The following is a 16387-nucleotide window of genomic DNA, read 5'->3' on the forward strand; positions in this document are numbered from 1 at the left end:
TTCCTTCCTTCCTTCCTTCCTTCCTTCCTTCCTTCCTTCCTTCCTTCCTTCTTTCTTTTTTTTGTAAATGGTTTCTCAGTCCTTAGCTTCTATAAATGGAGTTAATGGAAGCAAAATATCTTCAGTACATTTGCAAGTAGATGTCATACAAAAATCAACTTTGGACAAATAATTCTCTTGAGGGTCCTAAACACATCACAGTAATAAAAAAGTTAAATAGGGCAAACTCCCCAGATATTAATGCATTAAGCTGCTACTGTAGTGTCAAAATTCCACACTTCCTTTTACTTTTTCCCTGAGTTTCTTTGAAATATTCCATATTAACAGATTCCATCTTCTTTTTCTTCCCAAGTCTACCATTTGTACACAGTATCTCTATTTTTTTCATTTAACATTTTTTGTGTTGTTAATACTGTTATTTTCCCTGCATCCTTCAAATGATCTAAAAGTTGACAATATATCTTTTAGTGGTGCTTAGTCCTAGCTATTGTTAAATGTCAGTTGTCTCCACTTCGAATTAATGAAGTAATTTGTGGAAGGTAGTTTCTGGTAAAGAGACTAACACACTATTTCTTTTTCTTAAAGTGATCTTTAAAAATGCCTCCTTATGTAGAGTCCAGTTTCTCATTTTGTATAACTCTAATCACTCTTTTGTATTCTAGTTCTTATTATTTAGCAGAGAGCAAACTAATTTTGTATTTATGGCCTGTTTTCTTAGAAAATACTGAATATTCAGATAGCAATTTGGAGAAAACATTTTATCCATAAACCAAAAGCTTATATAAAATATTCATTAAGATAAAACAGTTAATCCTTTTTGAGCACTGCTTACCTTATCTCTTTCCGTTAGCATTCACAATGTGAATTTTAATATATATATATATATATATTTATATTTATATATATATTTGCAAAAGACACATCTGATAAAGGACTTTTCTCTAAAACATACAAGAATTCTTTAAAGTCATGGATGAAGGAGATGAAATAGAGGGTGAGAAACTATTTTAATTGAAGGGAATGGAATTATGTGAACAAAGGTAAAGAGAAAAGTTGAGTTTTGGTAAATTTTACTTTCAGATTTCTATTTTAGGTTGTAATTTATCAGTGACTGGAATTGTATGTTTGTAATCTCTCCTTGATCTGCTTGGGTAGCCATTAGCCAGAAACTGAGCAGAAGCTCCCTCCAGTAAGACAGTTGAGTATATATTAGATTCAGATATGCTCTTATCCAATTATTCATCCACCAGAATATCCCATTTACTATTGGATCTATTCTGTAGTTGACAACATTAAAGAAAGGCAACACCTCGGGCGCCTGGGTGGCTCAGTTGGTTAAGCGACTGCCTTCGGCTCAGGTCATGGTCCTGGAGTCCCGGGATCGAGTCCCGCATCGGGCTCCCTGCTCGGCAGAGAGTTTGCTTCTCCCTCTGACCCTCCTCCCTCTCATGCTCTCTGTCTCTCATTCTCTCTCTCTCAAATAAATAAATAAATAAATCTTAAAAAAAAAAAGAAAAGCAACGCCTTTATTAGAATTCCGTGCTTATTCTGATTGCACTGGAAATGAAAGAAGCATTCCCTCTAAATTTATACCAATGGAATGATTAAGAACAATTCATTTGAGATGTTGTTTATTGAGAACTTAACTTGCTATGTAGAATGAGAAGATCTTTTGTGAATAAACTCATTGCTTTCTTCCTCAAATGACCGATCCATTGACAATCAGTAAAATAGGAGCTACTGCAAAGAACATGTACCAAACGGACAAGTTTACTTTTATTTGCTTTGGTGGCAATTAACTATCAACGTATAGTGACATCATTTTTAAAATATTTTATGTATTTATTATTTGAGAGAGAGAGATGGCGAGAGAGAGAGAGAGAGAGTGAGCGCTCAAGCATTGGTGTGAGTAGGGTGTGGGGGAAGGGCAGAGGCAGAGGGAGAAGCAGGCCCCCCACTGAGCAGGGCGCCCGATGCAGAGCTTCATCCCAGGACCCTGGGATCATGACCTGAGCCGAAGGCAGACATTTAACCAACTGAGCCACCCAACATACAGTGACATCATAATAACTAATTTATTCCTGGCTTTGAGCTGAGCACTTTGGTGAGGTTTGTTTGAACATCACAACTGACATTATTTTACAGAAAGAGAAACTGAGGCCCAGGAAGATCGAATTATGTCTTCAGTAAGAATGAGAATAGGATTTAACCATAAGCAGCCAGATTCTAAATGTCAAACTCATTGCTCCCCTTCTTCAGTGTAATTGAGATACTCACCTAAGTTTTTGAGTTGCTTTTTAATTTTAAGATTGCTGAAAATATAATTAAAATATCATGGTTTTCAGTAGCTTATTAAACAAAATTGATAGACATATGTACAAGGTTCTCTGAACTAATAAAAAATGAATTCTCCAGCCTAAAAAAAAAAAATTCATCCATATTATGAGAATCATTGGTTTATCCCTTTTTATTGTTGTACTTCATTATAAGACTGTTCCACAGTATTTTATACATTCACTAATTGATGAGCATGTGAGATGTTTCCAGTTTGGGCAATTATGAATAAAACTGCTATAAACTTTCAGAAAAAAACAACAAAAAAGCCCCAAAATTGATAGAAAGTCAAAACAAGTCAGTAAAAATATACAATATTTAATCCTTAAAATATGATAACTATGGACCATATTATATACTTGGAAGTATTCTAAACATTTTACATATGTTTCCCTGATTTAAACCTTACAAGTTTTACTAAATCTGAAAAATGTTTAAATTATTATTTTTTAAAAGATTTTATTTAGTGAGAATGCACACCCAAGAGAGAGTGAGAGAGAGAGAGCAGAAGCAGGGGCAGAGAGAGAAGCAGACTTCCTGCTGAGCAGGGAGCCCGATGCGGGACTCGATCCCAGGACCCCAAGATCATGACCTGAGCTGAAGGCAGATGCTTAAGTGACTGAGCCATCCAGGCACCACCTAAATCTGAAAAACGTTTAATTGAACTATATAATATTGACATTTGTCAAGCTGGAAAAGCAAATACCAAATTATACAGTTGTTTTATTAACATTTTGGGGGGTATGTATTGAAATGAAATCTTATTATTTAAGATTCAGTATCTTTTATTTTTTTTAACCATGAAGTTCTTATAAGATTTAGACGTAACTGAGGATTTATTGACAAAATTCAATGGATCTGTAATACAGATTTACAGGTCTAATTTTTACGTGGATTGGATCTTGACAGTCAATGATGAGTTTGCTTTTATTTTTAAACAAATTTTATACTAGTGATTCTAGTGATAGACTCAAGGAAATCTCAATAGCTAAGTGTCCAGATATTAGTTAGGGTGATAAATTATTTTGAAAGCTATCTTACTATGTTTCATGTTAACTCCTCAAGATGACAAAACATCCAAGTTGCTTATATATACTTTATAACTGAATTTTTGAGTTTACTTTTTGCTGGTTCCAATTCTTTGCTTTATCTTGAAATGCTGAGGAGTACCCCATATAAGTTATACACATTTTAGACCTCATTCCTTTCTATGGTTTCTTTAATTGCTTTTAGAAAATAGCCTTTTCTCACACTTATTTGAAATTTCACCTTATTTTGATTTTTTTAAATGATCAGTTACTTCAAATATTTCAGAGTTATGAAACCCTCTCTTTAGAAAATATTATAAGACTATTTGATGAATTGGGGCATCTGAGGTGCACAGCGGCTAAGTGTCCAACTCTTGGCTTTGGCTCAGGTCATGATCTCAGGGTTGTGAGATCAAGCCCCACATTGGACTCCACACTCAGCACGGAGTCTCCTTAAGACTTTCACTCCCTCTATCGCTCCCCCTGCTCTCTCTCTCTCAAATAAATAAATAAATCTTAAAAAAAAAAGAAGAGTATTTGACAAGTTAGGAGAACGTGAGTAATTTTCAGGGTGTCAATGAGCTAAAGAATAAACAAATTGCAAGGAGGAGATAAAACTCAGTTATTAGGAAAAAATGGGAAATAAAAGCTGTCTTTCAAATATGATGTCTATATTCAGGTCTTAAATAGTAAATGACTAGTTAAAATGGTACCTTTCTTCAGAGACATTTGGCCACAGCTACTAGAGAGAGTAAATAAATCCAACTGTGACCTGCAACAACAGGCAATTGATTCAGTTCAAAGAAATAGTTTTGTTGAAGACACCTGAAAAAGACTTCAAAATTCATATGTTTGCATATTCAAAGATACCAAATAAATAACTCTGTGCTTGAAATGTGATCAGATTATTATTAACAACAACAGTCAGATGTTCTTATAAAATAATACAATTCAGGGTGCCTGGGTGGCTCAGTCGGTTAAACGACTGCCTTCGGCTCAGGTCATGATCCTGGAGTCCCGGGATCGAGTCCCACATCGGGCTCCCTGCTCGGCGGGGAGCCTGCTTCTCCCTCTGACCCTCCCCCCCTCTCATGAGCTCTCTCTCTCTCTCATTCTGTCTCAAATAAATAAATAAAATCTTTAAAAAAAAAAAAAATAATACAATTCATACATAAAGTACAAGATGCTAGGGATAGAACAATAAACCTGGTGATGAATCCTTCCTACTCTCTAGAAACTTTCTGTGTCGTCCACAAAACAAGCTCAATTAGTTTGAGAGAGACTGTAATGCCAATTAAAATTGATAAATTAGATAAAAGAAGTACGAAGATAAAATTTTGTAATAAGGAAGCAATAAAGCTGCCTGGGGGGATTTGGTATGGCTTCAGGGGAAGAAACATGAGCGAAGGGATGATCACATTATTCACTTACTGCATCATGTAGTACTGTCCATATGTTTTAATACACGAGAAAACGGAGACTACCTGTTTAATATTGAAGTTCTTAACTGCAGAACCCAAATTTGGATCAATATTTGCCTAAACTTTACTTTCTTCCCATTAGAGCAAGCTGCTTCAGAGTTTCTGAAGAATAAATGCAAATCCGGGTATAAAACTTGGGGAGAAGATAAAGTTGGCATCCAGATACATAAATGGATACAAGTCAGAAGATCATATAGGACTATTTAAAAAGGACTTAAGAAATGAGAAAATCATGGGGTGTCTGGGTGGCCTCAGTCCTTTGACCATCTGACTTTGGCTCAGGTCATGATCTCAGGGTCCTGGGATTGAGTCCCACATTGGGCTCCCTGCTCACCGGGGAGTCTGCTTCACCCTCTGTCTCTGCCCCTCCCCCCTGCTCATGCTCTCTTTGTCTCTCTCTCTCAAATAAATAAATAAAATCTTAAAAAAAAAAAGAAAAGAAAATCTTAAGTAACCTGGAGGGAAAAAAATATAACAACTATAATTTTAATAAACTTTAGATTATGATGCATTTATCTATCTTTAAAGATGTGTTTTAATGATATTATGTGCTTCCAAAAGGAAAATTTGAAGACAGAAGGGTTATGCCTTTATTAAATCATTATAATTTATAAAATGATTAGTTTAACATCAAACAAGCAAGAGAAGCTCTCTAAACTATCTATGCTATAACTTTTAATTTTACTAAGAGGAAAGTTAGAATGAGGAGGAGGATTAGAAAAAAAACAAAACAAAACAAAGAGGAACTAATAGGAAACTAGCAGCTACTATTTAAAAAGTTCTAGAGAAATGTTAGGATTTCTAAGAAAAAAATGTAATTGTGATTCTTGATGAAGCAATTATAATCTTAATTGTTGCTGTATGTGGCGTAGGTTCTCAATAAAATGTGGAAATAAATTGAACTGAATTTACTTTCATTTAATTATCTTCCCCAAGACAAAAACAAAAACAAAAAAAAACAGTGACTAAAAGAAGACAGAGGGAAGAGATTTTGATTATTATCACATTAACAAAATAAAATTGCCTACCTGACCTGAATCATTACTCCTAATCTTTATTGCTTAAGGAATGAGATGTAATACTTTTAGAGTAACTCACTCCCATCAAGTACTTTTTACAAAATGTGTTTGAGAATTTAGCTTTTTCATTAACTGTGAGAAAGTTATTAGGCAAATTAAAAGACACAATTTTAAGGAGAATGCTTACCTAATGAAGAGAAGAAAACTTTTTAAGGCATTTCTGAAAACTCATTTACAGAAAAGTAATAAAATTGTACTCTGTCGTCTGCACAGATTAGGTTAATGCTTTAATTTTTGATTTCTATTCAATTGTTAAAAGAGGTTTCTTAGCAACAGCGGCTGCATACTTATATGAACTATGCATTTGTTTCATCATATATAGATCATAAACCCATTTTTTTTAAATTTAAATCTCATCTACTTACCAGATAAGCATAAGGTGATTCAAATTCTCTATTTCAGGGTTTTGCTCATTTACACTGGTGAGTGAGGCCAAATTAGACAGTCCATTGTTATACAGTGGCGATTAATTGCAGTTAAAATATCACTGTCGCCATAGATTGGCTGTGGACTATGGCAAACCTAAAGTAAACGTGGGATCTACACTCTGGGAGGGCATATCTCCTGAAAACGATCTAGACATTTTAGGACAGGGTCATGTCTTCTCTGAAAATGTCTAGGAAATGTAGGAGTTCCATTTTCAGTTTCGTCGATGGTCATTTCTTTAATTGCTATCTTGCGCAGAACATCACGGTTTAGAGTGGTGGTTGTTGCTCCACGATTACTGTTCAGTCAGGCACAGGGCTGGCTCAGTCTCACAAAGACAGGACGTCAGGAAAATGCCAGGACCTCGTACTAGAGCCACAGTCTTGCAGTCTGATCGGCTGTGGGAAGATGCTGAAGATGTTTAGCTGAGTAGAAAACGTTCAGATAAGTTTCAGTAGTACTCCAGAAGAAGGCAGGAAGCTTTTTGAGAGGATCACATCCAGAGAAGGGACGTACCGAAACTTACGAGGTGACGGAGCTAAAGATTAGATACCAGATAATAGTGAATAAGAGACAAACAAAAACATCGTTGGGTGAAATAGGGCCTGGCTGTTTGTGCCCGTGGACTGTGTTTTAGGGGTTTGTGTGGGAGCATTGTAGTTCAGGTATTTTAACGTTGCTATTTTGAAGTACATGACTTGACTAACTTTGGCCTTGTGTTGACCTCGCTGTGATTCCCAGGCTAGAGTAATGGTGATAAATATATTGCTCATTGAGCCTTTTGATGAGCAGAGCCCTTTCACATAAAATGTTCTATTTAAAATTGGTAAGACTACATGATGATAATCATAGAGAAAACATTGATGACCTGGTTCAAGTATCAGCTCTAAAGCTTTCTATGTGAACTGGGGCAGATTCCTTAGTATCTCTATGCTTCAGTTTTTTCATCGGTAAAATAGGGAAATGAATAATACTTATTTTTTAGGGCTTTGGTGGGGCTTTAACAAGGTAACACATGTAAGCATTTAGAACAGTATCTGGAACATGCTAAGATTTCAAAATGTTTATTACTGTGGTCGAAAATATGTGTTGGAAAAAGATTTTTTCACTCTATGTATCTGCTATATAAAGATTTATATAAATTCAGTTTCTGTTTTTTTTTTTTAATTAATTTTCTTGGATTGTTTTAGTCCACGTAAAGAAGGTAACATCTGGGGCGCCTGGGTGGCTCAGTTGGTTAAGCGACTGCCTTCGGCTCAGGTCATGATCCTGGAGTCCCGGGATCGAGTCCCGCATAGGGCTCCCTGCTCAGCGGGGAGTCTGCTTCTCCCTCTGACCCTCTTCCCTCTTGTGCTGTCTCTCATTCTCTCTCTCAAATAAATAAATAAATAAATAAAAATCTTAAAAAAAAGAAGGTAACATCTGTTATTAGCAAATAGGTTAATGAATAAAGAAGATAAAGGGACATTATTAGCTAAGTTCACTGTTTTATTTTTTTAGAAAGTTGTTCTGATATATAGAGTAATTAAACATTAATTAAACAACAGTGGCTCTTTTATGTGTTTGAGGAAAATACTTCTGTACAATTGCCCCATTGCCAATAACAAAATTGCCCCTTAGTTTCCATAATATGATTCTTTCCTATCTGTGGAAATAAAGATTCTACCTTTGTTCTGGCCTAAGTTCTTTGTAGCAGTAGCCAGAAACCTCCCCCACCCCCAGCTCTTCCCACAGCCGCTGTAAGGAATCTTCTACTGCTTGGAAAAGTTTTAATATTCAGCAGGTTAAGGAAACCCATGGTCAGCTTTAGAATTTTAGTCTCTGCTGAGCTTTCAAGGTGTCAAGACCCTAAAATAATACGAACAGCAGGAGTACTAAATCGTTCATTATTTCCAGTTTCCCCTTGAGCATAGTGACTTTGCAATAAAGAAGCTGTCATTGAGACTCTTCTTTTAGCAAGGTGGGTAATAGCTACAGGGAGAAAAATAAGGAACTGTGTCAAGTTAGCCCGACTGCCATTATATTCCTGAGTAATCACGGCATATTTGCATCTACGCTTTTATATGCAGGTACTTCATGGATTGGAAGAGTGATGGGGACAGCTACTTTACAATAGACGGAACCGAAGGAACCATCGCCACTAAAGAACTACTAGACAGAGAAAGCACCGCGCAGTATAATTTCTCCATAATTGCGAGTAAAGTTAGTAAGTATGGCCTGGACGGAATCAATGTTACACTGCAGTTCTTTGGATTGAACACTCTCAAACGAGTCCCCGTTGAGGTGTTTTTCATTTTTGGACTGACAGCTGAGTGGTCTCCTGGGGAAACTCAGAAACTTGCTCCTTTTCCTCATAGCATAAGTCCAGAGAAATTTTTGACAGTTGCCAGTGAGCCCTGTTTGCAGGCTTGCACGAATATCCAGCAGTGCATTTCATTGTGTGACCTCATCCTTTTCCACGCTCTACCCTCAACTATCCTCCAGCATTCCAACTTCTCTTCCACACCCGACCTCCATATAGAATATTATTGGCAGCTTCAGAGGCCGGGCAGGAAGAATTAATTCTCACACAAAATCGCCTATTCTGAAATCTTTTCTGAAACTGAAGAGAGTATTTTTAAAGTCACCGCTCTTCCTTCTCTCTCCTTTTCTTAGAATGTAACTTTAATGTTTTGTTTTGTTTTTGTTTTTGTTTTTTGTTTGTTTGTTTGTTTTTTAATGAACACCCCTGTGGAATATACAGGAGCTCTAAGTACTTTTCTTTAAGCAATCACTCAGAATCAATAGGATTGTTAGGATCAATCCATGGTGTTGATTTCTGGTTGGTCCTGAGGAGAATCCTCTCGACTGAGAGTGACAAAGCTCGCAATATGTTTGACTGGACAACCTAGGATACTGTTACAACTTCCTAAGGTAACAGATTACTGGGAGGGAATGGTGACATTTGGTTATCAATGAAATTGTTTGCACAAGAAAGTGCATCTTCGGGCGCCTGGGTGGCTCAGTCGGTTAAGCGACTGCCTTCGGCTCAGGTCATGATCCCAGGGTCCTGGGATCAAGTCCCACATCGGGCTCCCTGCTCTGTGGGGAGCCTGCTTCTCCCTCTCCCCCTCCCCCTGCTTGTGTTCCCTCTCTCGCTGTGTCTCTCTCTGTCAAATAAATAAATAAAAAATTTAAAAAAAAAAAAAAAAAAAGAAAGTGCATCTTCCCATCCATCTGCTTATGGTCTCTTGAAAGTTTTGGGGAAATCCCTTCTGAGCATCTTTCATTTTGTTTCTTTCTCATCTTATTTTGTTCATCTGGTACACATACTTTGACAGCTAATTTCATTTTTCTATGCAGGGAAGAGCTAACTGAATATTTCTGTTGAGGGGTTTTTTGTTCAGTCTCAATTCAGTGGGGTGTAAATATTAAATAGTTTTGTTTATCTTCAACAATTGCTTTGAAACACGAACAGTCAGACACCTATTCCCAGGCCTTAATGATATCTTTAGCTGATTTCATTATGTTGTGGTTATTCTGATTACTAAGGGTAAGACTAACATAAAGGAACGTATGGCTTTCACCTTGTTTATTGGACCACTGACCTGTCATGTGAGTAAACCGACTACCCCGAGGCTGCCACACTAGAGAGGTCACACATTGGTGGTCAGGTTGACCATCCCAGTTCAGCTCAGCCTTCCAATCATACCTGCCAGTGCGCTGCATATGTGCATGAAACAATCTTGGAATCTCTAGCCCAGACCATTTGCTAGAGTGATACCACAGTGCAGCCTCCACCAATGCCATGTGAAATGGAACATATACTTGGACCAACCTTGCCCAGATGCTTAACTCACAACATTGGGAGAAGGACTAAAAGAGTAATTAGTTCAAGCAACTACATTTTAAGGTCACTTGTTGTTAAACAGCAATAGATGACTGCAGAACTCAAGGCCACCGCGAGTTGGAACTGTGACTCCTCGCTGTTGGGGATACAAGTTTTCCCGCCTGCTAGAGTGGAAAAGACAGAGGGAAGGACAGATACATAAGTCTCTCTTATCCGCCCCCATATAATACTCCATTGCTTGCCACTGCTTCTAGGGCTCAATGGACTGGCAGTAAAGGTAGCTGCCGGAGCTCCAGTTGCACAATCGGTTAGCGCGCGGTACTTATACAGTCAAGGCAGTTGCCCAAACACTGTCCTTTTAAGTGATCTTTGAGTTATTTGATGTGGGGGGCTCTGGACATCCCATCTACAAGGGAACTTGATATGGGAACCCATGTGGTAGACCTTCCAACTTCTTAATTCCAGGGTCCCCTTACATAGAGGACAGTATTCTTGGGTGAGTTTATAGCATGATTTCTCAATTTTAGCTTTCTGTTGTGCCCACTTGACCCTGAGGACACTCACCCATCTTTGTCACACTGAACAGGAACTTCCCAGGCTGTTCTACTGAATGGTTTCTCTGTCTGGCCACCTCCTTTCAAATCTGCCCTTCTTGCTCAGTTAGGCTCTGAGAGCAGATCATCCAGTCAGCTGCCTGAGCAGACATATCATCAGGAGAACAGAACGCCGCTCTCCCCTTTTCGGAGGACACCGTTTTCTTTCTGGTGTTTTCCTGGTCTCCTTTCACACCTGGCATCTTTTTTCCCCTACTATACTGCATCCTATTACAATTACGTTTGTTACTCATCATTCCTTTCATGTTGACTTTCAATTATTTCACTCAACCAGAATGTTGGGGGATAGCTGAACCATATTGTAGATAGAAAATAAACTTTGGTTTTCTAAGATCTTTGGCAAATGTGGTGAAAATGAATTAAGCTATGGAGTGTAAGGCTTTCCTGAACCATTCACCCTAATGGATTGTACATTCTAAATGACAACTAAGCAGAGGTAGTCTCTTCAAATAACTTTTGTTTGTCAAAGACATATTGACCATAACAAAAGATTATTTATTAGAAAACTATCTAATCTGGGGCGCCTGGGTGCCTCAGTCGGTTGGGCATCTGCCTTCGGCTTGGGTAGTGATCCTGGGGTCCTGGGATCGAGCCCCACATCGGGCTCCATGCTGGGTGGGAAGCCTGCTTCTCCCTCTCTCTCTGCTTGCCTGCCTGCCTACTTGTGATCTCTCTCTCTCTCTGTCAATAAATAAATAAAAACTTAAAAAAAAAAAAGAAAACTAATCTTACCTAAACACAAAACGTGCATATTTTTTGAAGTGGGAATAGTAGGCTTCCGTACCTTAACTCAGGATGAAAGTCTGCAGATAGTTCATTAATCACTTGTAGCTCGGGAAGGTCTCTTTCTCGCCCGCAGCTCTGTAGACCACCCAAACCATCACGATGGTGTGACGGCACCGACAGTAGCAGGTCTGATCCTCCAGTCAGAGACTTGCACTTGGCCTGCTTAGACAATGAAAGGAGGGTATGCACTTTTGCTGTGGAAGCAAGTGTCACTGATCCTCCATTTTAGATTTTTCAGGTTTGGAGAAATCTATGTTTTTAGCTATCAATATGATGAGGGCACATGCTGGCTCTAGTTTTTACCTAAATGCAAATTTGGAAACCCTAGTGGGTAGATTCTCATTAGCTATGTTGGCCCTTACTGGGAAATATGCAGAACTGGGACTTAGACACATAATGGAGATATATACATATATCTCTCTCTCCATGTATATAACCTTATCCATATATCCATATATATGCACGTATATATGTAAAACCTTATACAATATAAGAGTGATATCAAATTAACATTTCTAAAATAGGTACCTCTGTTCTGTTCCAGTACCTATTCAAAGACCATTGTGTAGATTTTAGGACCCCAAGGAAGTCTGCTGGGGTAAATGCTATGTATCCATGTGAAAAATAAAGAGGCTGAACACATACCACATAATAATTAAAGATTTACGATAAGAATAGCTTATTATGGGCTTTATTTTGCTTGAATTCACAGAGTTTAAAAGTAAAATTTATTCATGTTCTAATGCATAAGGCTGTTTTCATTGATCAGACTAGCCAGCTGGGCAGGAAACACTATCTTTATGGTGAATGACTGAGAAATAAATAGTTTACACTTGTACTGCCAAGAAGAAAAAATTATGTAAGTATACCTTATTGCAGATTGAACTAGCATGTGTTTTGGCCTGACCCTTACATAAAAATTCTCAGGCAAATGAAATGTTACAATGATTAAACAACTTCCCATTAATTAAAAAGCAGTCATTAATCAGTGTTGCTATAGTTGGAGATCCAAATAATTTTATTAGACTCCTAATAATTATTTTATGCATTACTGCTTTGCTGTTTTTATGATACTAATCTTGAGAATTTTAAAAAAGATGGAAACTCCAAAAATTCACTTCATTCAAATTATCAGAAACTTTCAATACATAAATGTTTCCAATTTTTTTTTGGCATTACTGTAACGAATATAATTAGGCAAAGATAATTAAAAATATCTACATTAAAGCCTTAGAACATATTTTATATAATTATGAAATAAACAAATGATGCCAGAGACAATTATTTTCTTGGTCAATAGTTATCCAGATGGCAATGGATTGTTTGCATTTATTATGAAACGGGTCAAAAATCACTGAATTGACTCACTAACTGTTATATTTGGGGAAAATATTTTATGTAAATATATCATTATAAGTTGGGATTAAATTGTTGGGTAATTATTTTTTGAGGTTATTTGAAAATAGAGCTATTTTGTTAGGACTTCTTTTTACTTCAACATAATGCAAATGACATCATCTTCATATGTACAGAAAAATTAAACTCTGGCATTACTATCCATAATTCAGGCTAAACATAAATTCATACATTTGTTTTATTTTTTTAAATTTTTTTAAAAGATTTTATTTATTTATTTGACAGAGAGAGAGTTAGCGAGAGCAGGAACAGAAGCAGGGGGAGTGGGAGAGGGAGAAGCAGGCTTCCCGCCGAGCAGGGAGCCCGATGCGGGGCTCGATCCCAGGACCCTGGGATCATGACCTGAGCCGAAGGCAGACGCTTAACGGCTGAGCCACCCAGGTGCCCCATACATTTGTTTTCTTAACTTTGTATAGAACATCATTTATGTGCAAAACACAATTTGTTGTGAGTTATGAGAAAAACGAGACCAAAGTCTATGCTTAAGAATATTAAAGTTCAGGAGCAGTTAGAAATTGACCAAAATAGAGAATTTTAGTAAGTTATAACCATGTGAATTATGCTGAATTCCAGGGACTTTGGATTTAAGGGTGTTCTTATACAACCTCCAGGGGGAAGTTGCAGAAGGTTATAAAGGACCAGAGTATGGTCATTGAGTGATAAAGGGTTTAAACACAAAGAATTAGATTTTGTGACAGAATTTTCCAAAGAATTTCATCCGCCTGCATGCCACATAACCATGAAATGATGTTCTTAGACCAAATGAGAAGAAAGTACCTAATTTTTCTGAAATGATAGTAAGTAATAATAATAATATAAACTAACAGACTAAACAATTATACTCGCTTCATATATATTCAATCAAGATGGGTATTATGGTCCACACTGCGAGGGTGCAGAAATAGAAGCTCAGAGAGATTTCGTTTGTAGCTCCATGTCACACTGGGAGTGGTGACCAAATGAGGATGGGAGTCCTGGGCTCTCTCACTCCAAAACAGAATTTCCCAGGGACAATTAATCATTTGCCTAAGCTTATTAGAAATATTTTAAGTGAGTTATTAGTTGAACTAATCAAGGTGATTTTCATATGCATAGATAATTAGAGTACAAAATAGTAAAAAATTATACATTTGTAATGTACATAAAATTAAGTTGAAATTTTTGTTAGTCTTGACATCTATCATCTATCTATCTATCATCTATCTATTATCTATCTATCTAGGCTTGTTAGACTGTCTATCACAATTCTGTAGTGAATTTGCATGTTTCAGAAATTTTATTGTGTACCGACTGACATCTACTAACTACTCATATAAAATCACCTTTTTAAAAATCAAATCAATAATGGGTATTATTTGCTTTCCAAATACAAATTTAATTTGTGGTTAGATTAAAGAAAGTCACTTGAGAAGAATTTTTAAAATCATTGAGAGTTTAACATAAAGTGAAATGGCATCTACAGTCTTGTTGACCATGAGTGAAGAATTCAAGGAAAATATGCTGACTATCATGGTGCCGGTAGGTCATGATCCACAGAAGTTTCTGGTTTTATCAGCTGTGTTGAACCCACTTTCTTCTCAGTTTAGTCTGTTTTGAAAGAATATTTGTTCATTGATATGTTCAATTTGCTAGAATGAACTAGGCTCTGTGTTAAATCCTGGAGGTTTTAAGATGAATATGAAGTAGTTCTTGCTCTAAAGGAATTCGAATATCTAAGGCTTTATGTTATTGCAAATATTTAAAATTAATGATAGTTTCCTCTAGTGTTTTCATTGAGAAAAAAATCGGTGATATTTTTAAAGGTTCCTTTTTCTTTAGAGATCAGTTTTTGTCACCAAGAGCATAGAAAGTAATATTTGACTTTAGCATAGATATATATGAATAATTTAAATCCTCTTTATGGATTGCTCAGTCTAGATACAGATCATACTACTGTAATTGAACAGAAGCTATTATTAGATATGGTTTATCTTAACTTGTAATTTGAAAATGAACTGATTTAAAGAGAAAAAAAAGAAAGCTTGTGTTACCTTTTTGTTGTACTTGCTCAGTTTGCACTGTAATTCAGGGTTTTTTTTGTCATAAAGAGCTAAGATTTCATTCTTGAAGTTATTGTAGTTGCGATTTAGTACATAGTCACAAAATTGAATTTTTAACACGATAGTTATTCAAAAGCAGATGTCATTTTTAAATAAGGAAGCCCAACAGCTCCGGCATATTTTAACATATTAGGAACCCTGTGTTTGTCAATGCTTTAATGTTTTCAAAACATTTTCAACTACATTTCTCATTGGTGCTTGGAAATATTCTATTATTTGGCCAGTATTTATTGAATATTTAATATGTAATTTAAAATCCCCACCCCTTTGACCCTTGAATGTAAACTGGGCTTTCTCACGGCATGGTGGTCTCAACAGCAGCGCGAGTATTACTCTTTGGAAGTAAGTGATTATCACGTACCTGGGTAGATCTCAGGCGGTGTGCCTTCTCTGAGTTAGTTGATATATATCATGGTTCAGTGACAAGCATAGTAAGAAGATTTGGATTCCAGTCTTGGGTCTGCCAAAAAAATGTAGGGCAAGTTTATACCAAAGTTTTCTCATCTCTAAGTGGGCAATTAGAGATCTGTAATTTTCAGACTTGTAGATCATCAGGATACTTTGTCAAATGAAATCATAGGTGGAATCTCAATGTGCATTACGTTGAAGAGAACTGTGGATAAAGCCAATGGTTTTTCTTTGCCCCTATAAATTCCTTAGCCCTGAGGAGAATGGCATGAAGGATGTAAGTTCATATCAATTCTAACTTCCTATTAAATTTAAAACTTAGTTTCCCATCCATGAGCATGGAATGTTTTTCCATTTCTTTGTGTCATCTTCAATTTCTTTCATCGGTGTTTTATAGTTTCAGAGTACAGGTCTTTTACCTCTTTGGTTAAGTTTTAATATTGCACTGTATGTTAGCTAACTGGAACTTGAAAGAAAAACTTTTAGAAAATAAATAAGGGGCGCCTGGGTGGCTCAGATGGTTAAGCATCTTTCTTCAGCTCAGGTCATTATCCCAGCGTCCCGGAATCGAGCCCCGCATCGAGCTCCCTGCTCCGCAGGAAGCCTGCTTCTCCCTCTCCCACTCCCCCTGCTTGTGTTCCCTCTCACTATGTTTCTCTCTGTCAAATAAATAAATAAATAAATCTTAAAAAAATAAATAAATAAAATTTAGTTTTCCTAGGATGTATTAAAGGTTACAATACTAGTTACTAGCGAACATTTTCTAAAAGAGATTTCTGATTACAGGTTCCAAAAATGGGCATACTTGGTATCTCTCCCTTCCCATATGTTCTTCTGACAGTAAGGCTGACATTCCTTCCATCAAGAAGTGGGTTGGATCTTCCCCT

The 16387-nt window shown here is 36.7% G+C and overlaps 1 protein-coding gene across 2 annotated transcripts in view; it reads left to right on the plus strand.

Annotated features, from left to right (window-relative positions):
* CDH12 (cadherin 12) overlaps nucleotides 1-16387 on the plus strand; it is a 252200-nt gene that overhangs the window by 215103 nt on the left and 20710 nt on the right. For both annotated transcript variants that reach the window (XM_021695843.1, XM_021695846.1), the window contains one exon: nucleotides 8418-8554. In XM_021695843.1, coding sequence (XP_021551518.1) covers nucleotides 8418-8554 — 137 coding nt within the window. The remainder of the gene's footprint in view (nucleotides 1-8417; nucleotides 8555-16387) is intronic.

Source organism: Neomonachus schauinslandi, chromosome 7, assembly GCF_002201575.2.
Source record: "Neomonachus schauinslandi chromosome 7, ASM220157v2, whole genome shotgun sequence".
Lineage (NCBI taxonomy): Eukaryota > Metazoa > Chordata > Mammalia > Carnivora > Phocidae > Neomonachus > Neomonachus schauinslandi.